The sequence below is a fragment of the Ambystoma mexicanum genome, chromosome 9 (assembly GCF_040938575.1).
Source record: "Ambystoma mexicanum isolate Mex_15411 chromosome 9, UKY_AmexF1_1, whole genome shotgun sequence".
Taxonomy (NCBI): domain Eukaryota; kingdom Metazoa; phylum Chordata; class Amphibia; order Caudata; family Ambystomatidae; genus Ambystoma; species Ambystoma mexicanum.
In genome coordinates this window covers 671,459,538-671,483,561 of record NC_090931.1, presented here as the reverse complement: position 1 = coordinate 671,483,561, position 24,024 = coordinate 671,459,538, and the positions used below count along the sequence as shown (strand labels likewise).

The following is a 24,024-nucleotide window of genomic DNA, read 5'->3' as shown; positions in this document are numbered from 1 at the left end:
GATGGCCGTTCATGAACAAAGGGCCATAAACGGTCCGAGAGGCTGAGGAGGACAGAGCCGGCCGGAGCAGTGCGCGCCTCGCAGACAACGGGGTCTAGAGCGCGAGGCGCTCTGTTTGCACAGCTGGCCGGAGGGGGGGGACCCCGCGAGGCCGGTGTGCGGGCGGTAGCTGGAGACACAGACTGGAGCGCCGACTCATTTCGGCCCCGGGAGTGTGCGGACTGCGGCGGTGGCACATCAGAAGTGAGCTCACCTAGAGCTGGTGGCGGCGACACACAAACAGGTAGCCCACAGAAGGACAAAGGCACCTGCAGCCCCCGCACCTGAGAGGGGGAGGAAGCGGGTGCAGTGTGATAAAGATCACGTCGCTGCGGCGCGAGCAGCCGCCTGATGGCTTCGCGGTGACACACAGACGCTCCTGGCTGGCGGCGCGGATGAGAGCGCAGGCCCCCTTTGGGGAGATCTTGGGCAGCGGTGTGCCCAGTAGAGCGGTGTCGTGTTCGGCGAGGGACAGCTGAGGAGGGGCTGGTGAGCAGACTTTGCGAGGCGCTCCGTTGGGCCATGTGAGACTGCGGCATAGCACAAGGACAAATTGTGCGGCCTTGGGACCCTGGCCGGTGGGCAGGCGGGGGCCGGAGACACAGACGGGGGAGCCGTCTCATTTCAGCCACGCGAGTGCATGGGCTTCGGCAGGGACACAGCCGAAGTGCGTTCGCCTGGAGTTGGTGGCGGCGACACAAACAAGAAGCCCACAGACAGACAGAGGCACCTACAGCCCCCGTACCTGAGAGGAGGGGGGAGCGGGTACAGTGCGAGTGAGACGACGTCGCTGCGGTGGGGGCACCAGAGGTGTACACCGGTGGAACAGCGAGATACATAGTGTCTCTCGCTGGAGACTCATTGCGGCGAGCACCCGGCGCGCTTGTATGAACGCTGGAACAGACAAAGGGGAAGCCCCAGAGGCACACGAAGCCACTGCAGGTATGGCTTCCCTGCCTGCATAGCGCTGCTGTTTTGAGCATCTATATGGGCTAACACAAACTTTTGACCACAAGCGAGTGATCCGACACGGAGCGGCGGGGTGGCCCAGGGGATACTGTACCGCGGGACACACGAAGCTTGGCATTTCAGCGCAACGAGTCCCTAGGTGACACGTGGGATATCCACCAGAAATCACGGAGGGCTGGGACACCGTGCAAAGTAGTAAACTGAGATCACTGCTGGGAACTGCAGGATCCACAACAGCACCAGCACAGGTCCACAAGCCCTCGGGCGTGCAGACAGAGATACTACCCAACAGGAGCCGGGGCATAAGGACAATAAGAAACAGCAACGACGAAGGATGTGGGAGGACATAACCCACTCGGGACTGGTCTCTTGACGCTTATAGGGGCCCCCCCTGCCCCCCTGGGCCTGGGTGCGGGAGCACCACATCTGTGACTGTTTTGTGCCCCGGTGGGCCTCGTGATTGCGGAAGAGGGGGTACAAAGAGAGTGCCAGAGAGGGGTGAGCGCACCCGAGCACTGGCCACGGAGGGAGCATGGCAGAGATCGGCGCCACGACACCGAGGGTGTACGAGTACGTGGGAGGACACAGCCCACTCTGGGTGCGAGCGGAGGGACGGGCGCACGTCTGGACTGCTGAGGGTGGTTCGTGATCACGCGGACATTTGTGTGGAGGGAAGCACGGCAGGCTTCCGCCCAGTCGACATAGCAGGTTGTCCTCCAAAGTGGTTAGACCCAGGATCAAGCAGCCCACGATGGAGACCTATGCCACGTCGCCCCTGGGCGCGCAGGGGGGCAAAAGTAAGGAGACCCCAGCGGCAGACACACCGGGTACGATCCAGGAGGTGCTGGCAGCGATCGCGGATTTAAAAGTGGCATGGGAGACGAAGTTGGGCCTGGCTATGAAAGAGTTGCAGGAGGGCCTAGACCTCAAGATCGGAGCGGTCCAGGAGGAAGTGAACCTGCTGAGATAGGATGTGCTGACGATTGCGGAGCGCACTGGGGCCTTGGAGAAGGAGATGGCCCTGACTACGGAGGCATGCGCCGTGCATGCAAAGGAGCTCCATGCCCTCGTGCAACGGGTGGGCAATCTGGAGGACAGAGCTGAGCAAGCAGAGGGGCACGCCAGGCGCAATAACATCCGTATAGTGGGTCTACCGGAAGGAATGGAAGGGTCAAACCCCACAGAATACGTGGAAACCTTGCTTTTACAGGAGATGAACAGGCGGGGTGCTGACCCAGGGGATCGCGGTTGAAAGAGCGCACAGAGCCCTGACAAGGAGACTGGCCCCAGGACCCCCCCCGCGGCAGCTGATCGCAAAGATCCTGAATTATCGGGATCGAGAGAAGATTCTCGAATTTTTCCGGAGGGGAGGAACGATTGAGAGGGGATCAGCAAAGATCACGGCGTACCCAGACTATATGCTGCTTGTACAGCGTAGTAGAATGAACTTTGGGTCGGTAAAAAGAAGGCTGAAAGAAGCAGGCCATCGCTACATGTTGCTCTACCCAGCCAAGTTGAAAGTGTTTTATAAGAACAGATCCCTTTTCTTTGAGACGCCGACTGAGGCGATGGACTGGCTGGACATGCAGGGCCGACCTCAGGAATCGGATGTCCAGATCGAAGCTGCGGAAGATAAGTAGCATGTTGCTGCAGCACCCGGAGTGACATAGCCAAGGCATTGGGACTTGAATATAGAGTTGTATTATGCTTGTGAGGAGTGAGTTGTGGTATCAGCCGGCTGGACCCGTTGGACGCACTTTTCCTAAAATAGATAATAGGGAGCTCCTGGGAGGCACCCCTTGATCCCAATAGTTGTATACTTAGTTAGGTCACTGTTCGATTGGTGACGCCCCGCGGGGTCCTAGTCCTCGGATACGAGACAGGACCAGGACGCGGGTGGGCCTGAGATCCAGGGATGGGGCTGGGCATTTGTTGGGGTGGGGTAGGGTAGGGTGGGGGGAGGGGTTGGGTTGTGTGCTGTGGAGTTGGGGAACAGGGAGGGGGGGAATTGTTGAATGAGGGAAGGGGGGAGGGTCGGAAAACGAACCATGAAAGGGAGCATTAAAGGGAGTGGTGGGTTGAGAACAGACCGAGTAGATGGCATCGGGTAATCTCCGAATTGTGACCTGGAATGTACAGGGCCTCAATAGCTATCTGAAACGAAATAAAGTGATGCTGTACTTAAAGAGGATGCGCATTGACATAGCCCTGCTGCAGGAGACTCATCTCACTAGGGAGAAGCTGGAGGTGGTCAGGAGAAAATGGAGGGGTAATGTGGTGGGGGCTACGTACTCAGCGTACGCTAGAGGGGTTATCACTTGGGTGGCGCCGCATGTGCCGTTTCAGGTGCTTAGCTCAACAGCAGACCCGGAGGGCAGAATGGTGGCGGTAACAGGGCTCCTGGAAAACAGGGAAGTGCGTATCATAAATCTGTTCGCCCCCAACCACGACACAGCGGTTTATTTCAGGTCCCTTTACGGCAAACTTGGCCCCCTAGCTGGGGGCGCGGTGGTGTGGGGAGGGGACTTTAATTGCACCCTGAATCCCAAAATGGATAGGTCAGTTGACAAGGCCGGGAAAATGGCGCCGGCGGACAAAGTGCTGGGGACATTGTTGGAAGACCTAGGCCTAGAGGATGTATGAAGAATGCTGCATCCTATGGACAGACAATACTCGCATTACGCAGCGCCACATGACTTGTACACAAGGTTAGATTATGTGTTTGTAGCGGCTGAGATAGCGGGAGAAATGGTAGGAGCGGAATACAAGGCCCGGGTATTATCTGACCACTCGCCTTTGGTGGTAGAGTGGCGACACCAACCCCCCAGATCGCGGATCCCGACATGGAGACTTAGGACAGAGGCACTGCAAGATGAGGGGTTTCGGAAGGATCTGAGGGATGCCATCGAGGAATATTTTGATATAAACACAGGCAGCGTACGCTCTATGGGAACGTTGCGGGAAGCGTTTGAGGTGGTGGTGCGTGGAGTAGCCATTTCCAAATCTAAAGGGCTCCAGGGGGATATCGAAAGGGAACTTCATGAAACGGAAAGTGAGCTGGAGGGCCTTACACGACATGAGGATACCGCCCGTGATAATAGGACCAAGATAAAGGATCTACAGTTAACCTGCAGTGCACTCTGGGATAGGCTGTGTAGACTTAATTACAAGAAATACACGGCAAGGCTACACGCAGGGGGCGACAAGCCGGGCAGATTGCTGGCCTGGCTGTATAAGAGTGAGACCCCCCCCCCCGCTCAGTGATCAGAGAGATTAGGGATGAGGGAGGTCGCATCTGCAACACCCAAGAGGGGGTAAACAAGGAGTTCCTCAGGTTTTATAGACATTTGTATGAGGACACAGGGGAGAATGTGTGTCAAGACATACTGGACACTAGAGGACATAGAGCTGCCCACCCTGGACGACCTAGAACGCGCAGAGTTAGACGCCCCCGTCACCTCGGATGAGCTGGAGGTGGTGATTCAGAATCTGCCCACGTGCAAGGCGACCGGGTCGGATGGGTTGCCTAGTGAGTTTTACAAGACATACAAGCAGGAGCTGCTTCAGCCACTGCTTGCCATGTTCAACGAGGCCTATGAGCAGGGGGAACTTCCATTGTCCCTTCGCGAGGCTGTGATCATGCCACTCCTGAAACCAGGCAAGCCGGCCGTGGAGTGCGGGTCCTACAGACCCTTGTCCACGCTCAACCAGGACAGCAAAATACTTACGGCAGTGCTGGCTAATAGGCTGAAGAGGGTGATCGGCAAGCTGATACACCCAGACCAGACGGGCTATGTCCCAGGCAGGAACATCACTGATAACCATAGGAGGCTACACCACATTATTGACCAAACTGAGGAGGATACGGGCGAGCTGGCTATCGTGTCGTTAGACGCGGTTAAAGCCTTTGATACGGTACGGTGGCCTTGGCTGAAAGCGGCCCTGAGGGGATACGGAATGGGACCTGTATACATCAGGTGGGTCCAGTTGTTGTACAGCACCCCGATGACGAGAGTCAAAACGGCGTCCATAGTCCCAGATATTTGGCAACTCAGCAGGGGGACTAGACAGGGGTGCCCCTGCTCACCCATGTTTTACATACTAGCACTAGAGCCGTTGGCAATATACCTGCGGCAACAATATGGGGAGGTGGGCATTAGCACAGTAAATGGTAGACACCTGTATCACTGTATGCGGATGACATGCTCCTTTATCTTCGTTATCCGGAAGAGAACCTGCAGTATGTAATGGAGGTGATGGACAGCTACGCCACCCTCTCGGGCATATCGGTGAACCCTAGAAAGTCTAGTCTGTTTCCCTTGGGCAGATATAGGAATGTCCCGTTGCAGAGGCTGCCTATCCTGCCAATACCATGGCAGGTTAAGACATTTAGGTATTTGGGAGTAAATATTTACCACAAGATCGAGGCGGAGCACAAACATAATACAGAGAAGGCAATAGAGGGGGTCAAGAACAGCATGGTGTTTTGGTCTAGATTGCCCCTGACTATGATGGGGAGAGCGGCCTTGCTCAAGATGGTGGTCCTGCCTAGACTCTTGCATTTTTTTGTGAATGTCCCGTTTTTGATTCCCAGGAGCCTATTTGTGAGACTTCATAGTGTGTGTAGGGGTTTCGTGAGAGGTAACTCCAGAAACAGGGTGGCCCTGTGGAAACTCCAGAACCCATGCGATATGGGGGGTATAGGCCTGCCAAATTTCGAACTTTATTATCTGGCGGGGCAGCTGCTGTATGTGGCCAGGTGGCTGTCGGCTGAAGATTTGGCGGAAGCCAGGCTTTTGCGGGGAGACTCAGCCCCATACTTTGAGGGAAGTGGTGTGGTTGCAAAAAGACAAACTGGTGGGAAGGGGGCGCCTATTGAGGCTGGGCTGGGAGGTCTGGCGCAGAACATGGAGAATGATGGGATGTTCGGAGCCACTCTCCCAGCAGGCCCCACTGGTGGCGCTGTGCGGGAACGACTCAACTATTTGAGTCGGTCCGTAGATACTGGGAACCGGTAGGCTTGGCAACCCTCGGGGACATATGGCAGGAAGGGGAGGCATTGGACTTTCAGAGGTTGCAAGAAGAGACAAGGGTGCATAGAGGCCAATATATAACCTACGCTAGGCTTATGAAACGGGTTAGAGAGAGATGGCCTGAGACAGTGCTAGCTGACCCGGATGCCTCCCTGAAAACTATGTATGATGTTTCAGAGGGCGGGCACGAAATATCAAGGATATACGAACTCCTGAGGGCAAGGAAGGAGCTGCTCCAATTGAGACAGGACTGGGAGGAAGAGGTAGGAGGACCCATGACAGACGGGCAATGGGAGAGAGCCCAGAGGTACCATAAAAAGGTGTCCCGGAACGCGAGACTCCAACAACTTCAACTGTATGTTACCCATAGGGCGTATCTGACCCCCGGGAAAATTGCAAGGTTTGGAGGATCGGTTACGCAGAAATGCCCCAGGTGTGGGGAGGTGGAAGCGGGGCTGCTACACATGTTCTGGGCTTGCCCAGAGGTGCACAGATTTTGGGATGAGGTCAAAACGAAACTGGCTGGTGGGGGAGTGGTGTTGGATGTGGGATCAGCTTGGTCATCATGCTAGGGATTTTTCCCAGACCCCGGGGCTTTAAGCACATAGGCAAAATGCAGGATTTGGCTTATGTCCTGGCCAAGCGCAGGATTGCTATGGGCTGGAAAGCTGCCCACAGACCCAGGGTGGAGCTATGGTGGGCGGACCTCCTAAGATGGGCGGAAGCAGAATCGGTAGTTTGGTTTGAAGCGGTCACTAGGGGGGGTGAGGAGGAAGTAGGGCCCCTGCTGCCTGGCGGCAATTGGTGACCTCTATGGCAAACCCTCACCAGGGTAATAACGAATCAGAGGACTCTGATGCTGAGCGCATAGATACTGCGTTACCCGATAATGCTCCTGCAGATGACACAAGTGAGCCGGCTCTAGTTTGAGGGCGGGGAGGGGGGCGGTTGGGGACTTACACTGTAAAATGTGATGGTTTAACAATGTTTTTATGTCTGAAACAGTTGTATTGTGTGGTGTTTTGTTTGGTTTTGAAAATAAAAACAAATTAAAAAAAAAAATATCTATGCTGGAGCACCACCAACCTTATTGATCTGAGCTCTTCTTTTATGGCGTTGAGCCCATTCGCTGTAGAATTAATCGTTACCAACAGCTCCCAACGAGTGATCTGTAACCACTTAGCATTTGTGTACATCTGTATTCCTGGTATTATTGATGCAAAGAACATTTGTGTTCTGCTAAACAGCCTGTGTTCTGCTGGGATCTCATCCAGTGCCGTTTCTGATGCTTCTGAGAAGTAATTCCCCCCCCCCTCCCCTACCCCCCATCCCCATCCCCATCTTTTCACTCTGCTCAATGCAGCCTGCTTCTCTGCCTTCTATACCTGGGCTGTTGATGTCTACTCGACTGATCTCTTCCTTCGATTGTTATCCATCTTCGGTAACTCATCGAGCTTCACATCCTTTCTGGCTACCAGCAACAAAGGCATGTTGATGTGTACCAACCAGCGTACTCCTCCCCACTCAGGTGGCAGCCTCTCATGCCTTTGATCCACACACCCAGTAGTGATCCATCAGCACGGACGTTCCTGCTCTCATTGGTGTAAACTGTTCAATTGTTTTGCATCCTATGTTCGCGCCAACTTCGACATCACCATTGTTCTGATAGTACAAGGCTGGAGTCTTCAGGGGAAATTGTTGCTATTGGTCCAGCTTCGTTCGCCACCCATGTCAGCAACTTTGCGCTCGCATCCCATTCTTTCAGGCACTTGTCATTTTCTTCCTGTGCCTTGTTCACTGCCGACTGTGCTAGTGTCAGCGCCTTGCTGCCCACCACTCCATCCTGCCATCGTTCGTGTATACTCGTCCATATACTAATATCCGAGGCCCTTCCCAGCCTCCTGACTCTCCTCCCATCTCCTTCACTCTGGTCCAGGGGCATGGCAATTCCTTCAGTTTGATAGTCTGTCTCTCCTTTCTCTGGTCCGTCAGCCATGTACTGCAGCCCTTCATCTAGCTGCCAGTAATTGTTCATCATGTCTAATGTCTTTATGTAATTGTCTTCATATGGGAAGATCCCTTTGGACATCCATCTCAATGTTGCTGTTCTCACTTGGAATCTTCCTTGGGTTGCACCATCGCAAGATACATCAGGCATTGTGCTCTTGCTGAGGGTATTTCAGTTGCTATGAACGTTCTAGAGGCACTCATTGCGTAGGAGTTTAAGGAGCAGACATAAAACCTCTACCTGGTGGTTTCCTTACCTAGTTTGGTCATATGTTTATACCACATGTTGTTAGATACTCTTGCTTTGTCAGTGAGACATGTCTACTCCCTTCATGTCTGTGTCAGCACTGCGCTTACCTCTCCGTACCTTATCAGCAGTGTCTTGTCATCTCTCCTGCTTCGGTCAGGGAAATGTTAGTAGAGGGTAAAGGGGTAGTGCCAACAACGATGTATAATTGCCAAAATACAAATCCCATCAAGACATTTGGAATTAATACACAATTTCTTGTTTTCTTTCATACCCACTTACGCTGCTTGATCCTTGCAGCCCGATGACAAAAGTTGCCAGCCTGAATTTCGCAGAAAGGCGTTATCGTGTTAGTATTCATCAGTACCCTCAAGCCCTGCGAACTAAATGCGATCACGAATAGCAAAGGCAAAGACCTCCTCCCAGACCTTTCTTACAGAGGGGTCTCTCAGGTAGGCACTACTGGGAATTCGCTGTGTTCAAGTTGTGGGTTTGCTTGGGCCAAATATTATACAAAAACAAGGAAATATACTTCAGGGGATCGTCCTCTGAACCTTCTGGGTCTCCTTATACAGGGCACAAACTGGTTAGAGAAACTATCAGGGCGATCGAGGTAACATCAGAACACCATATACAATTGTTACAACATTTGGGTCAACCTATGTGTGCGAAAAGGAAAGCAGCGTTTCGTTCATCAATCTGTGCTAGTGTTCCAGTGGCCTCTTCTGCTGCTTGGGATCGTCGAACCATGGGATGGCCTTGTCTCCGTAACTCAGTAATGTTCGCACGCACTTGTAGTTCATCAATGTGCTGAACGTTGGTCCTGTCGGTCACTGTATCTCTGTTGCCAGGTGAGGACACCGCTTTGTAGGGCTTGATGTCTTGAAGGCAGTTCCACACAGACTTCCCTACTAACTTAACAGCTCTTTCTGCTACAGACTCATCCACACGAGGGCCTGTGAATCGAAGGGCATTCCAGCACCTGATAAAATTATGTGGGAGGACAAGGTCTCCCACTTTCACCAACTGCTTTAGTTCATTTTCTTGTGGTGTCTCGTTGCTGTCTTCTGGGCCCCCTGGATCCCCTGATGATGCATGTGCCGTCCTGTTACTACCTCGTAGGGCGTTACGTTGTGGTCGGACCCTGGCTTATCGCGCAATTCAAACAAGGCCAATGGAAAACAGTGCTGAGTTTTGGCAATGCACTCTATTCAGGCAATCACACACCCAATTTGCTTGTGGGTGGTACGCACAGGCAAGTTTGTGCTGGATGCCTAGCAGGGTTGTGATGTTTTGAAACAGCTCATTGGCGAAGTGAGGGCCGTTGTCAGACCGCATGACCTCACATGCCCCATCTCGGGAAAACTTCCCAGACCAGAAACTTAGTCGCTCCAAGGACGTTGTACCAGGGCCCAGCCTCTATCCATCTAGAGAAGGGGCAGACAACCACCATCATGTAGCGGTAACCTTGGCAAACTTTAACCATGTCCACGTAGTGAAGCAGAAATGGGCCTACAGGTCTTGGTACGGCTCCTCTCATAACTCTCAAAGCATGCCCTGCTGTAAACTGCTGGCAAGTCAAACAATAGCGAATTAATGTTCATTCAAATTTGGGAAAAACCATGTTTCTCCAATGCGTGTAGCAATGACCTCCGCCCCTGTGTGTGTTGGATAATGTAATTGTGCTAATGCGGTCTTCAGCAACGCCAGTGGCATGACCATTTTCCCTCTGTTGTTCTGTCGCCATAAGGTATCTGTTGGGAGACATGAAGCATCCTCTCTTTAGCCATAGCTCCTTCACCTCCTAGGGTGCAGTTCCATAATCTGCGCCTCTGGCAATGTATTGTAGCCTTCCCTCATCACCATGTTCCTTAATCCTCCCCAAGCTTTTGGCATCTCCTCCAGTTCCCACAACTGCCCAAAATATGTTGCGACTCCTAATCTGCTGCTTCATTGCCTCTTGAGAAGCTCTTCTCCTTTTGTGTGGGCCTGGCACTTCACTAGTGCTACCTGCTTTGTATATGCAATCACTTAGATCAATTTGCCCAATAATAGCGCATGCTGCACCGGGGTCCCATCTGCTCTTCTGAAAACCCTCCTGAGCCATTGCGCCAGTCCTGAGTGTACTGTTGATGTTACATAAGCAGAGTCAGACTAAACGGTCACATACTTGTCTATGTTGTGTTCTAGTGCTAATATAAAAGCCACTAGTTCTGCTGCCTGTGCTGAATAATGGGATGGTAGCCGTGCAGTCAATCACCTCGCTTGTCTCGTCCCGTTTCAGTCTTACTACTGCAGTCCCAGTACGTCTGATCCCATCAGTTTGATCAACTGTCGATATGTACAGCAGGTCTCCCCATTCAAGTGAGTCTTCCTCCATCTTGCGTGTCTGAATGAACATCTCTATGCTTTGTGCCGTCATGTGCATAGTCCCCTGCTTTGAGAACATCTTCCAAGAATAGTGCTGGGTTTACAGTCTTGCATCTTACTATCTTCAGTCCTACATTCGATAATATCACTTCATATCCTGATGCCCTCTGTCTGGTCAGTGTGCTCTTTGGCTTATGCAGTATCACAAAGGGGGTTTGCTCCATGTAAAGAGTGGTGGTGCACCCCCATTGTCACTGCTGACTTTTCTACTGCCAATGTTTGTTCGCACGGATAATGTCCTCTCATCACTGGGTCAAGTTGTCCGCTGTAATAAGCAATGGGCTTATGGCCCATGCTCGTCTTCTGTGTCAGCACTGCCTTCATTACTACACCGTCAGTGTGTGAAAACAAGAAAAACTATTTTGTAGTCTAGGGTCTGCAACGCTGGAGCTGTACTTCTTGCTTCCTTCAGTTCCTCAAATGCCTCAGTCATGTCTGTGGTCTATGTCAATGTGTTTGTTCCCCTTGGGTGCACTGAAAGAGGCACAAATAGTGGCCTGGTGTATGTGATGCAGTCAAAGACCCATGCTCTGCAGTAATTGCACAACCCGCAAGAACTGCTGCATTTCCCTCCCTGTTGTGGGCTGGGGTGTTTTTATTGTCTCTGCTCTCTTTGGGGCAATGTGTTGGCTGTCCTCAGATATCTGTCCAATGTACAGTACCTCCTTCTGACAGTACCGTAGCTTGGCCTTGCCCACCTTGTACCCCTTGTCAGCATGTGCACCGAGACCTCGCTGCACTGGTCTTCCGTCTCATTGCAAATCAAAATATCATCTACATACTGTAAAACTGTACTGTATGTTGCTTAGATCCATCTGGATTACTCTGTTAAAGATAAATGGTGACTTGCAGTACCCCTGTGGCAAATGAGTATGTTTCCACTTCTGATTTCGGTAAATAAAACTGGTTAGATCTTGTGAGTCTGGGTGTGGTGGCGCTGACAAGAATGCATTCTTTAAAATCCAGGACCGTGAAACAGGTGGCTTCCGCTGGAATGCCACAAACGTATTGTCACTGGGGTTGCTGCTACAGGATATTTTGCTTCTACAATATGGTTAAGAGTTTTTAAATTCTGAATAAAACGTCATGACACCTCCCCCCAGCCCCCACCCATTGGCTTTGCACACTGGGTGCACTGCTGCATTGCATGGAGATTCAGAGGTACTAGAATGCCTCTTTCAATGAGGGCGCTAATGGTCTCATAAATGCCCTCATCTGCCTCCTTGGTTAGGGGATACGGTTTTACACTTGTATTAATCTTGGCAAAAATCCTGGTTTCAGTTCAATCTTCAACCCTCCTATGCTCTTTATGCACACCACGTCATAAGGACTTTTGGTCCATAGACTGACTGGTAGCTTGGCCAGGTCCTCCTCCCAGAATGAGGGTTGCGCTTCCAGCGACATCACCATTCTCTGTGGTACCTCTGTAATGGCTCCGTAACCAAAATGTTACACTCATTTCAAATACCATCTCCAATTCCTGTCTCGCTTCTCCAAATAGTTCATCTGTCACAGTCAGCCTGCACCCTTCTGCAACTGCAGTTATTGCTCTCTATGCCCTCCCTGTGTCATCCGTTGCATGTATACAATCCAATCCTCCCTTGCCAACACTGCCTCCATCTCTATGGACACTATTGTACCTTCTGGCTGGTCCAATGGTGTCTCTGGCCTTGGTATTAGTTTGGAACTTGCCACACCTTCCCTGCAATGCCTGGCATCCATGCAATGGCAATGTCAGTCCCAAATTGAAACATCTCTGGGTCCACTGGCAACCGCCTCTGCATCGTGCATCTACATTATGCTTGGACGATCTGCCTTACATTTAACATGTGCATGCCTGGTGTTGAGCACAATATGCCTTTGTCTGTGACTGAAATAGTCCCGTTTAGTCTGCTCAGAATGTCTTGTCCCAGTAGGTTTACAGGTGTCTGTCTAGAGTAAAGTAAAGGTAGTGATAAGTCGTAATCTCCTCTCGATAGTGAGATGTTCATTTTACTGATAACCACGTTGAGCCCCAGAGAATCCTTGAGTGTTCATGGCATGGCCTGACAACTTAACGGTTCCTTCCCCAATACGTGACCTAGTCACCCCAGGGTCAACAAGAAAGGAAACCGTTTTGTCACCTGTCGCCACCCCTATGCGAGGTTCCTCTGCAGGGTTGGCCGTGATCTACATGATAGGACACATCAAGTTCATCTGTGGGCTGTCCTATTGGGGGTACATGGATAATCAGTTTCCTGTAAAAGGGGTTGTTCCCCCACCATGGTAACTCCTCCCAGTCGGACTAGTACTGTCACCACTGTGTCCACATGTGCTGGTGTGTCATCCTGGATTTGTGCTAGCGGTTGTGTGTCCCCCTAATCTGTGTTGCTTGTAAATCCTGTGGTATTGGTGCTGCCATCTATGGTATCTGCATCTGTACCAGTGCCTGTGCGGGTGCGGATGGTTGTGCTTGTGGCATCTGCAGATATGTGCTTCGTATTTGTCCTTGTGGCTGTTGATTGTGTATAATATTGCCCCCCCTGATATTGCTGCTGGCCCTGCTCTCCAAAATTCTGTTGTGTACCTCTAAATCAGCATGCTCTTGAAGTGTGCCCAGCTGCCCACAGGTCCAGCACTGTGGTGGCTTCCACCCTGGTCCTTAAAAACCCCACACATGAAATTCCCCTGGGTTCTGCTGCATCTGCTGTCCATAACCCCGAAATCCTCCTGGAAACCCCCCTTTGGTTGTGATGCATCTGTGGCCCGAACCCACGCCCCCTCTGTAATCCTCCCCTTCCTCGAAAAACCTTAATCTTCCCTCATTTTGCGTGACGTAATCGCCCCAATGTCAGACGTGTCTGGGTATTGTGTTCGTAATGCCTACCATACTCCTGCCCTGCAGTTTGTAGATGGTGCACCATCATGCTCTGCGTTCTGTGTCGTCACCCCTGGGAATCGCGCCCTCTTCCATAAGTCATCAGCTGTGTCCCCTAATATCGATACTAGCCGTCCTTTTAGGTCACCCGCTGCGAGTCTGACCAGCTGTCATCTTCTCCATCTCATAAATCCATTTTCCTGCTCCTGCACTCAATGATGTTAACCTACACATTTTCCTGGTCTGTGTGCTTCCATGGCACATAATGAGGTGTCGTTCCTCCGCTCTCCAATAGAGGCATCTGTGAATATGCCGCCCTCTCCTCCAGTGATCTTCGGTACAGTCTAATTTGTCGAGGCCCTTTCTCATCCTCAATGTCATCTGCTGGTTCCAATGTGGGTACTCTTCTGTTATCGTCATAAGCTCTAGACAATCATCGACTCAAACAAGCCTCCTATGTCCTGGGAGGTCCCTTAGTCTATTAACATGTGTTGTGTGTGGTGCACATGTCATTCGTCTGCTGCGCTTGCTCTACTGAACCGTCACCTCCTCCTCGTCTGTTGGTCCTACATTACCATGACACCCACCTGTCTATCCCCATGGACTGTGACCGGCTTTGCTCCCCCCTTCTCGTCCCCACTGTTTTAGTCGTCATTGTCAGATCCTGCGTCCACATTGCTACAAAAATCATCAGCAAAACTTACTCTCCTCAATGTCAAGTCTGTGTTCTGTTTCATGCTAAGATATATGTCCACTAGATCATACTTGCTGGCTCCTACCCAGGTCCCTAGGCCTGTTCCTCCTTCCTCTGTCGCGCTCCTGCCTCGTGAGTTTGCGCTAACTGGCTCAGCTTGTTTGTCCTAGCGTCTACTCTTTTCCCTATCCAACGCTGCCTGCATTCTCACTGCCCTTGTTGCTCATTTGTCTTCCTCCCTGCATGCTTGCTCTCTTGCCATTCTGTCCAAGTGCAACTTCCTCGGTTCCCCCTCTGCTAACTTGCATTTTTCTTGCTCTGCCATCTCCCTCCGCATTTCTGCCTTCTCCAGTTCTCTCCCTTTTCTCCCTCATCTCCCTTTCTGCTCTTCCTTTCCGTGAGATCCCCTTCTATACTTTCTTCTTGTTCCCTTTTAAAATGTTCCCCTCCCTTCTTTGCTCCGTCTTCCCGCTCCAGCTTCTCCCCTCTCCTTTTCGGTCCTCGCACTCTAACGTCACTTCCCTGTCCTCCTCTCATCTATCCTCCATATCCATGAGTTCCGCCCAGTCGGTCGTGTTGCTGTCCCTTTTCAGGTCTTATGCCACAGTCGCCCCTTCTGGCTCCCCATTGGTCTTCCCTTGAAGTTTTAAAAGTACCTGCGCTGCTATCCATGCTTATGCCCTCAAACTCTTTTGTTCACAGCTGCGCCTCAGTGCTCGCCCCAGCATCATTAACTGGCTGTCCTGTGCCCTTCTGCTTATGCTCTTTAGTAAATGGCAATTGCTAATATGTTGGATTTGAGTACCCCTCTGCTGCTTAGTTTCCTCATTGGATACATTCCCTGTTGATCGTCTGTGTCATCAGATACTACACTTGGAAAAGCAGGAGGAGGGGGAGAGGGATAGATCTCTTGGTCCTTCACCTCCTGCTGGCTTAGCATCCACTGGGGCCTCACGGTATCCCCCGGTCCCTCCTGAAACATGCGCCACAACTCGAATATGGCCATGCGTTTGGTCAATATCTTCCGCTTGTAAGCACACTGTATGTGTGTCAATAGTGATTGCTGCATGTCTTTGGAGAAACTTCCACAAGGTGGCCATGGTTTGGTTAATTTACCTTCTGTACTTTAGGACCATTCTATGCTACATTTACAAATGTTCTCCTTATAAGGCGGGAGTGTCTCACAAATGCTGAAGGGTAGTAATACCCCCATTGTTACCTTGATACATTTCAATATCTCTTACCTGACCTCAAGTCAAGGGTTTCAATAATCCGCTATTCAGGGATAAAAGTCACAATGCAATGATAATACTTTCCAGTTTCTACGAGCCCCTTCAGCTCCACAACTTCTGTGCACCGCCCCTCCTTCACAATCGCCGCCTCCTCAGGCACACAACCATAATGCTACGCATTCGCTTTCTGCGCACCGCCACTGGTTCACCTGGTCTGCCAATCCCAAATACTATCTCCTCACCGTTTCAAACTCTGTATCCTATATGCAAACCCAAGGGTGACATCAAACTGTCGAGACAATATAGGTAATTCGAATATCGCACACTCACAATAATAAGCTGTTACTCCCAAACCCACACAAACCCCACAGCTGTCTTCCTGCTCTCCAGGCAGAGTATACCAATATTCTCTTGAATTCGAAATGCACCCGTTGCGTCGCTGAATGTGTGAAACACATCTCTCCAGGAAACGTAACCAGCCGACTCACCTTCTGCAATCTAGGATAGCTCCCTTGATAACCCTCGTGGGAATACCATCATCTATGACCCGAGCTAAAAACGACCAACCCACAGGAATACCTTACTTACACAACTTTTGTCATCCAAGCCTAGTCTTAGGTTATTCACCAGAACATTGAAGACCGAATGTGCCCTAACCACAGAAAAAGGACTTCTATCTCCGCTCCTGTCCCTACTCACTACAATACTGCCAAACGATGCTATAATACTAAATACTTCACCAATACCCAGCAATACAAAACAATACTCCACAGTACTCAATACCCTCCCTCACACATGTTGTCGGTATGGTTCAATACTTCTGTTCCTTGCTGTGTTGGCCCTGCTCGGCTGCCGGCTCCCAGTCAAGGCGCTCGCCCTCCCTTTCCTGGTCTGCCTGGACAACTCGACGATTTCAGGCAGGATAATGTCCAAAGGAGCTTCCGATGACCTTTAAAACGGGCACACGTTTTCCTGTCTCTTGAAACATGCCATGGTCCCGCAGCCTTTCGGGTTCGGCGGCAAATGAGTAGACTTCGTGCCAGCCAACCATCCTTTGGCTACCAACTTGTTGGGGACAAACTCCCAGGAAGGGTTGAGGGCTACTAGGAGTTTGCAGACTCTTGGAAGGCCAAACATCTTCCTCCAAAAGGAACGTAGACCCAGCCAAACAGCAAGTTCAAACTGTGGTTTATTACAGCCAAAACCAAACAGGGATCAGTACAAGGATAGAAACAATCCAGCGATGTCTCAACTTCTCCTGGCTTGCAGGCCAGTTTTGATCTGGAATTACATCCAAGTGATGTCACACCGAGCCCGAAAACCTATCGGCTTACTGGATTGGTCATCAGGAGCCTAATAACCATAAGGGTCACCTATTGAGCCTACTGGCTCTCCCATCCCCAAGTCACGATCTATAACAATGTGGCAGTATGAGGGTCTTACCATTGGTTCTTGCCCATTGCGATCCACCCCTAGGAGTCTGAACTGTGATTGGCTAGAGCTGATCTCCCCAGGCTTGGGATCCGCAATGGTTTTCAGCTCTTGTATACCTTCTCATGGTAATAAGAATGACAGCATTATAACTTGTGTTCACCAACTTAGACAGAGTGCTAGTTCATCTCGTTCAACACTTGTCTCACATTGTAACATCTTTGTTGCAAGCTTCTGGCGGCATGAGAGAGACTCTTTCCAGCTCTAGTTTGTATTCATTGTCCGAGTTGGCCGGGTCACATGTTAGGAGAACATGATTTGGAGCTTCTGCAGCTCTGAATTATGAGAAATGATTTGCTTTTATTGCAGCTGGTGTTACAGTCGTTCTGGGAATGTAAAGTCGTTTATATCTGGTGGCCTTGGCAGTGGGTCCCATCTCACACATTTGCTCTTGTTGCAGCCTGAATTCTCCTCAGCTCTTGCTGAGAGGCTTGTGGCCTTGCTGTACATTTTCCCACGCCATAACGTGGCTTCTACATGTGCATGCTATTCTATATTCTCCATAGGTTAGTCACACGTGGCTCTGTCAGGTCCCATAAGTGCTCCTGCAGCTCCATCGGGTTATTTACATGCAAGCATCTGCAAGCTTTATTCAGGATCTCTTGCTTCTTGAAGTTTTTGCGTTAAGCCAATGACAAAATAGTAAAACCAATGACAGTATTTATATGAACTGTACACACTTGTGTTCATGTATTCGAGTGTGTGTTTGTGTCCAGATGCAGGGGTGGCATGTGTGCTTCCTGTCTAATGCTGCAAAGTCGTGGTGTCTAACAAAGTCAGTGGCTTTGGCTTCTCAGCGCTTTATTCAATACTGTCAATTGAGGTCTCTTTAGTTACAGTCAGAGGCTCCTCGTCCACTCTGGTGAAGATTTGTATTGCACCTTGCTTGTAGGGCTGGCTGAGTCCTCGCGGATTCACTAGTGAATTGAAGCTTCTGAGAAGGTATCCTGTGGCACCCCTTGAAATTGAGGGGGCAGCTCAATTTATGGCAAGAATGGCATGTGATGCCGAGATGTTCCAGGCCCTGTTCGGGAGTACGAGCCCAGATCAGCCAATCATCGAGAATAGCTGCCACAACTGCCATCAACTTGGCGAAAACCCTCAGGGCGGAGTTGAGCCCGAATGGCAGGACTCCGAAATGAAAAATGAGAACTGCCAATGGCAAACCTCAGGTACTTTGTGTGCTTGTGATGGATATGCACATGGAAGTAAGCATCCTGAAGGTCCAATGATACCATCCAATCCTGAAGCTGGAGGGTCTGAAGGATCTAAGAAAGAGTGACCATCTTGAACTTGTCCTTCCTGAGGCACATGTTCAATCTCAAGTCCAAGATGGAGCTCAATCCTCTGTCTTTCTTGGGGACCAAGAAATATGGGGAGTACCACCCCAGGTGCCTCTCTGCCACAGGCACCAGCTCTATGGCACCTTTCTCCAGCAGGATGGCAATCTCCAGCATAAGGAGCGGATCCGGAACCATGAGGCAGTGGCTCCGCGGTGGACAACTGGGAGGCCTTCTCAACAAGGGGAGGCAGTAACCAAGGGCTACAGTTAGCAAGACCCAAGCATCGGAAGTGATGACCCCACCAGTCTTCCAAATGCTGAGACAGTCTGCCCCCCCCAACCCCCCACCCTCCACCCTCCACTGCGGTCCTATAGACCAAGGACTCCAAGAGGCTTTGGGCTAGCTGTGCCGGCAGTTGATGGTAAGGAGTATGTAGCTGCTTGGGTGGTTTTTTCACCTCTACCTCGTCCACCACAAGGAAATCTTCTATGGTTCCTTTAATTGGCCAAGCGAACCTGCGCGAAATAGTACTGACTGCCATCGCCTGGCTAACACGGTCAACTGAATCAAACCCGGACTGCAGCGACTCAACACATGGCTTCCTTTCCATCCTTATTGATGTTAAAGAAACCATCCCTTGCCTCCTCCTTCTGGGATATGTTACACAGGCATAGCTATGACATACCATAGCGTGTAAGGAAACTTGGCCAGAGCGCAAGTAGCAATAATGGATTTTAACGAGCATGCTACTGACAGAAAACGCAAACAATGTGTCAAATTTGGGGTCGTCCCTCTCGGGTGGTATAGTCTGGTATGCAGCATCCTCAGATGAGGGGACAGCCTGTACCACCAAACGTTCAGGGGACAGATGCTTAGACAGTAAGTCCAAATCCACACAAGAATGCTTATACTTCCTTGTGAGAGCTTTACTAACTGCAGGGTTAGTATCTGGGGCCTCCCAATTGGCCATCACCCTTTTCTTTTGAGGGGTTTGAAAGGGTAGAATGGGATTCTTCTGAGGACCCTTATCCAAAGCATCAGTTAGGTCATCCTGGTCAAACTGCAGCAGGCCTCCCCAACCTAGATATTCTTTTACCCTACTTGTAAGTACCGTGAAAGAGGTATCCACAAGAGCATAAAGCTCTGGATTGGCAAACTCCACCTCAGGTGAAGTGCCAAGGCCCCTTGCATCCCTCAATGAGTCTACTTGGGTGTCCCAAATTACAGGCCAAAAGGTGGTGTTTTGTGCTCATCTTCCTCAAAAATCAGGGACATTAAAGTCAATTCTTGTCTGTGGTTTGTAAACCTTTTAGGGTTCCGAAGAGCGACACCAAAGTACCCGACCCAAGACTTGTCGAGGTAATCGAAGGATGAAGACTCAGCTTCTTCTTTTCTCGAGGTTTCAAGCCTTTGAGTCATGAACCGTTTTGTTCCCGGGCTCTAGGGCGTGCAAGCAGAAAACCTTTTAGACACCTAGTCAGCCTTACGAGGCTCAGAGCACTTCTTCAGCTCTCTCTTAGGGGCGGCAGAAGCCACCTTCTCAAATAGATCTTTGACATTTGAAGGCAAAAATCCTCCCACTCTGCTTTAAAAGCAGACTTACTTGGACAAACGACCTTGCGATCGGGCGAGGAGTTGGAGGACGAAGAGCTCGGTCTATTCCTCTTCTTGGCCTTCTTCCAGGAGGACGAAGACAAGAGTGTTGCAATCTACTTCTAGACCGATAGTGCTTCTCAAGGTGCTTTCGAAGTGGTGACTCACCCCTTGAGCGCTTCTCATCAGAAGGCCTTCTCTTCAGATTAGTTGTCGATGGGTACTTTGAAGGGGGCTTACTCGCAGCGAGCTTCTCCTTCCTCTCCTTCAACGCCTTTCCAGTCATGGACTAACAGAATCTGCATCTTCTGTTTAGTGCTCAATTCCCAGGCACTAGAGACAAATGCGGTGTGGTCCTGTAATTGATATCTTCGGCCCACACTCGGCATCCATCTCAAAGCACGTCTTTGGAAACGACATTTTGAAAAACAATGAATGACAGTCCAAGAACAATTCCAAAGTGAAATGTTCAGCGAAAAAAAAAAGTTGAAGTAAAGGGCCTCAGTGCGTGCTATACATACACAGTCGTTGACATGTTCACGAGCAGACAGGCCATTGTGTAGCACGAGCCGGCGACGCACAGCGTCCTCTGCTGAGAAAAAAGTTTCTGAAGCAGCCGACAGTGGGTGGAAGATATCAAAGATGAGGCATACGTGGCAGGACACAATCCATTCGAAAAAATGTGTATGATCTACATTAAGGGAGACACTAAACCTTTGTAGATATGGTCTCCAAGACTCTGTAGTCGAAACTCTGGAACATCTTAGCATATTTTGCCTGCATCTCATTCAGCAAAGAACAAGGAACTTTATTAAAAAAATATATATATTTTAAAAAAGACCTTCCAATATATGAAGACATCGGAAATTTGGAAATAATTAACTATTAATCAAATCCAACTCTGTATACTGACAATTTTTTAGATGAGGTTGACTGAATAAGATCATATGTAAATTGTGTAATATAAGCCGATATGTTTAAGTGTGATCTTCAATATGCTGCTATTAATTGCTTTTGTACTATATTAATCTGAATTGTGTTAAACATGAAAGGATTTCTTTAAATCAAAACACAAAATGAAAGGAATGGTTTGCCCAAACATTTTTATTGCAAAAGAAGATGGGCAATAAAAAAAATAGATTGCCACTAAGTGCCAATGTAACATTTCGAGCAATTGAAGCTCAAAATTTACAAAAGCAAGCACATGGGGGCATCCATTTTATGAAATGGATGCCCGCCTGTGCTCGCTTTTGCGGCACTAATTAAGGAAAAGCCAGCCAGCTGTAGTAAATAAAAGCTACCACTGGGGGGCTTTTCCTTCTTTGGTGCCAGGACTCAGAGGACGCAAATCGGAGACTACAGGCAGAAAAGCTGCAGCTGCATCTCGGTAAGTGCCATTTATTTTTTTTTTTTAAATAAGCACTAGCTGCGTTTTTTTTTCTAAGTTTTCCGGGCTGGAGGAGCCCGGAAAACTTAGAAATAAAACCGGAGCTTTAAAAACGTTGTATTTATGTTTCCGGTAGCTTTTGAAGCTACCGCAAACATAAATACAACGTTATTGTGCTTGAAAACGCTGCGGTTTTTCTTTGTGTGTTTCTCAGGCTCCTTCGGCTCGGAGGAGCCTGAGAAACTTGGAACCGCTGTAGGCAGAAACACTGCAGCATTTAGCATTTCAGAAAACAACCGCGTTGTGTTTCTGCCTAAAGCTGCTTTCCCATTTGGGGCTTTTCGGGCTCCACGGGGAGCCAGAGAGCCCCAAATGGGAAAACCAGCTTTAGGCAGAAACACTGCGGCATGGAAACACAACCGCGTTGTTTCTGCCTGCCTTGGCTTTCACTTTGGGTCTCCGGTGCTCCCCTCGGGGACCCAAAGTGATAGCCACGGTAGGCATAAACACAATGCGGTTGTGTTTCAAAAACGCTGCGGTTTTTCTTTCTAAGTTTCTCAGGCTCCTCCGAGCCGGAGGGGCCTGAGAAACTTAGAAAGAAAAACTGCAGCGTTTTCAAACACAATAACATTGTATTTATGTTTGCGGTAGCTTCAAAAGCTACTGCAAACATAAATACAATGTTTTTAAAGCTGCGGTTTTATTTCTAAGTTTTCCGGGCTCCTCCAGCCCGGAAAACTTAGAAAAAAAACCCACAGCTAGTGCTTATTTTTTTAAAAATAAATAGCACTTACCGAGATGCAGCTGCAGCTTTTCTGCCTGTAGTCTCCGGTCTGCGTCCTCCGAGTCCCGACACCAATGAAGGAAAAGCCACCCAGTGGCAGCTTTTGTTTGCTACAGCTGGTTGGCTTTTCCTTCATTAGTGCCGCAAAAGCAAAAGTGAGCAGAGGCGGGCATCCATTTCACAAAATGGATGCCCCCATGTGCTTGCTTTTGTAAATTTTGAGCTTCAATTGCTCAAAAGTTTATATAGGGACTTAAAAAAAAAAAGTGCCAATCTATTTATTTTTTTTATTGTTGCCCATCTTTTTTTGCAATAACATTTTTTGGGCGAACCATTCCTTTAAGGTTTCTCATTGTCCAAGGAATGGTCTACTCTCTATCCTGGCATTGCAGGCTATTCCAACAGGCGAAAGTGCCTGGAGGTACCATTGAGATGTTTATATACTCCATGCAAGTTGATTCTTCAAGTTTCAACTTATCATGCATCTAAAGATTTTGATAAAACATTTAGTGTCATGTGAATCTCTGCTTTAAGAACCTTGTATTTATTTTGTACATCAAAATGTCCATGCCAATTTTACATACAGTTTCCAGTAAATTAAGCTAAATTAAAGCGCGCTTACTTGTGTGGAGTTATCTCTCATGCAAGGAGCAACCTGTCCATGATTGTCACGCGGCCAATGCCCTGAGAGATAAGGTGCAGCAAGTGTATCCAAGGAGGAAGTGCGTCGAATAATACTCGATGGACTTGAAGTCTGCCGAGATTTTTCAACTAGTGAAAAAGGAGAGGAATGGAAAACATCACACTTAGAGAAACCATGATGCAATGTTTTTTTAAAAAGGTAAGCAGTAATCAGTGTCAAATGTGTCTAATTTCATAAGTTAACATTGAAGGGTTTGGAGTGGATCAATAGCTATGTGACCATTCATTTTTCCAATATTACACAGGTCGCTTTACACATTCACCATATATTTTCACATTTCTGGTTGGGACATAAAATTCAGGGAGTATCATGCTGCTACAGAAAAGGACTCCGTTCAAATCAGGTCAAAGCACACTCCTGCTGTTCTACTCTTGCATCAAAAGCAAGGTTTCTAGAACATTGAAATCACGCATTTCTCTATAATGAAGCTTGACACAACAAAATCTTGGTGCAAGTGACTTGGTGACTAAAATGCGCGGGCATTTCTCATTTTAGTAGGCTATGATTAACAACAACGTAAGGGTGGCATTAGGTTGGATGAAGGGGGGAGCGTACTGTTTTCTAGATTTATCTTGTTGAACAATGCATGGTGATAGGCGAGTGAGGGGGCGGGTGGCGGGGCATGTGGTTGTCGGGGTTGAGACTGTCCCCAAGTCTACCAAGGGAATCTATATTCTTGAAGAAATAGGCTTCAGTTATTGAAAGTAAATGGTTTATCCGAGAAAACTAAATTGAAAAAAGTCATGAACGAGATGGTATGAAATTAAACAAAACAAAAAAGATCACTGAACAAGGCCCATTTGTAGGAGACCTAGCTGAATGAAAGGAAACCTCTAAAAAGCACCATCTACAATGTTTCACAAGGGTAAAGACGGGATTGATGTGGTTACATTTGATTGTTTGGGTTACAACAAAATATAACCATACAAGCAACCTAATAAAATCTTAAAACTGAAAGAGTTTAGGCTACCCACTGTTGTGACTCTGTACGGTCAGTCCATGGTCCCTTCATAGAGATTGCTGGGAAGGCATTACCACTGGCACTGGAAACAGTTTCCAGCAAGGCAAAAGAGATTTGGAAGCACATCTGCAAGAGCAGAAGGAAGCCTATATGCATTCCTCTTTCAAGCATGCATTGGCTTGCTTACTTAATTTGTGCTTTTGGGTGGGATGTCTGTAGGAACGGGGTCAAAGACAGCTGGTACAAGTCACTAGAGTAAGTAACCTATGCTTAACTGATGTGGTCCACCCTTTTCCAGACTCCTGGAACTTATG

General features: G+C 49.2%; 1 protein-coding gene across 1 annotated transcript in view; it reads right to left on the bottom strand.

Moving 5' to 3' along the window:
* FAM117B (family with sequence similarity 117 member B) overlaps positions 1-24,024 on the bottom strand; it is a 675,983-nt gene that overhangs the window by 576,949 nt on the left and 75,010 nt on the right. Inside the window, exon 2 of the mRNA XM_069615514.1 lies at positions 22,669-22,817. Within this exon, the coding sequence (XP_069471615.1) occupies positions 22,669-22,817 (149 nt within the window). The remainder of the gene's footprint in view (positions 1-22,668; positions 22,818-24,024) is intronic.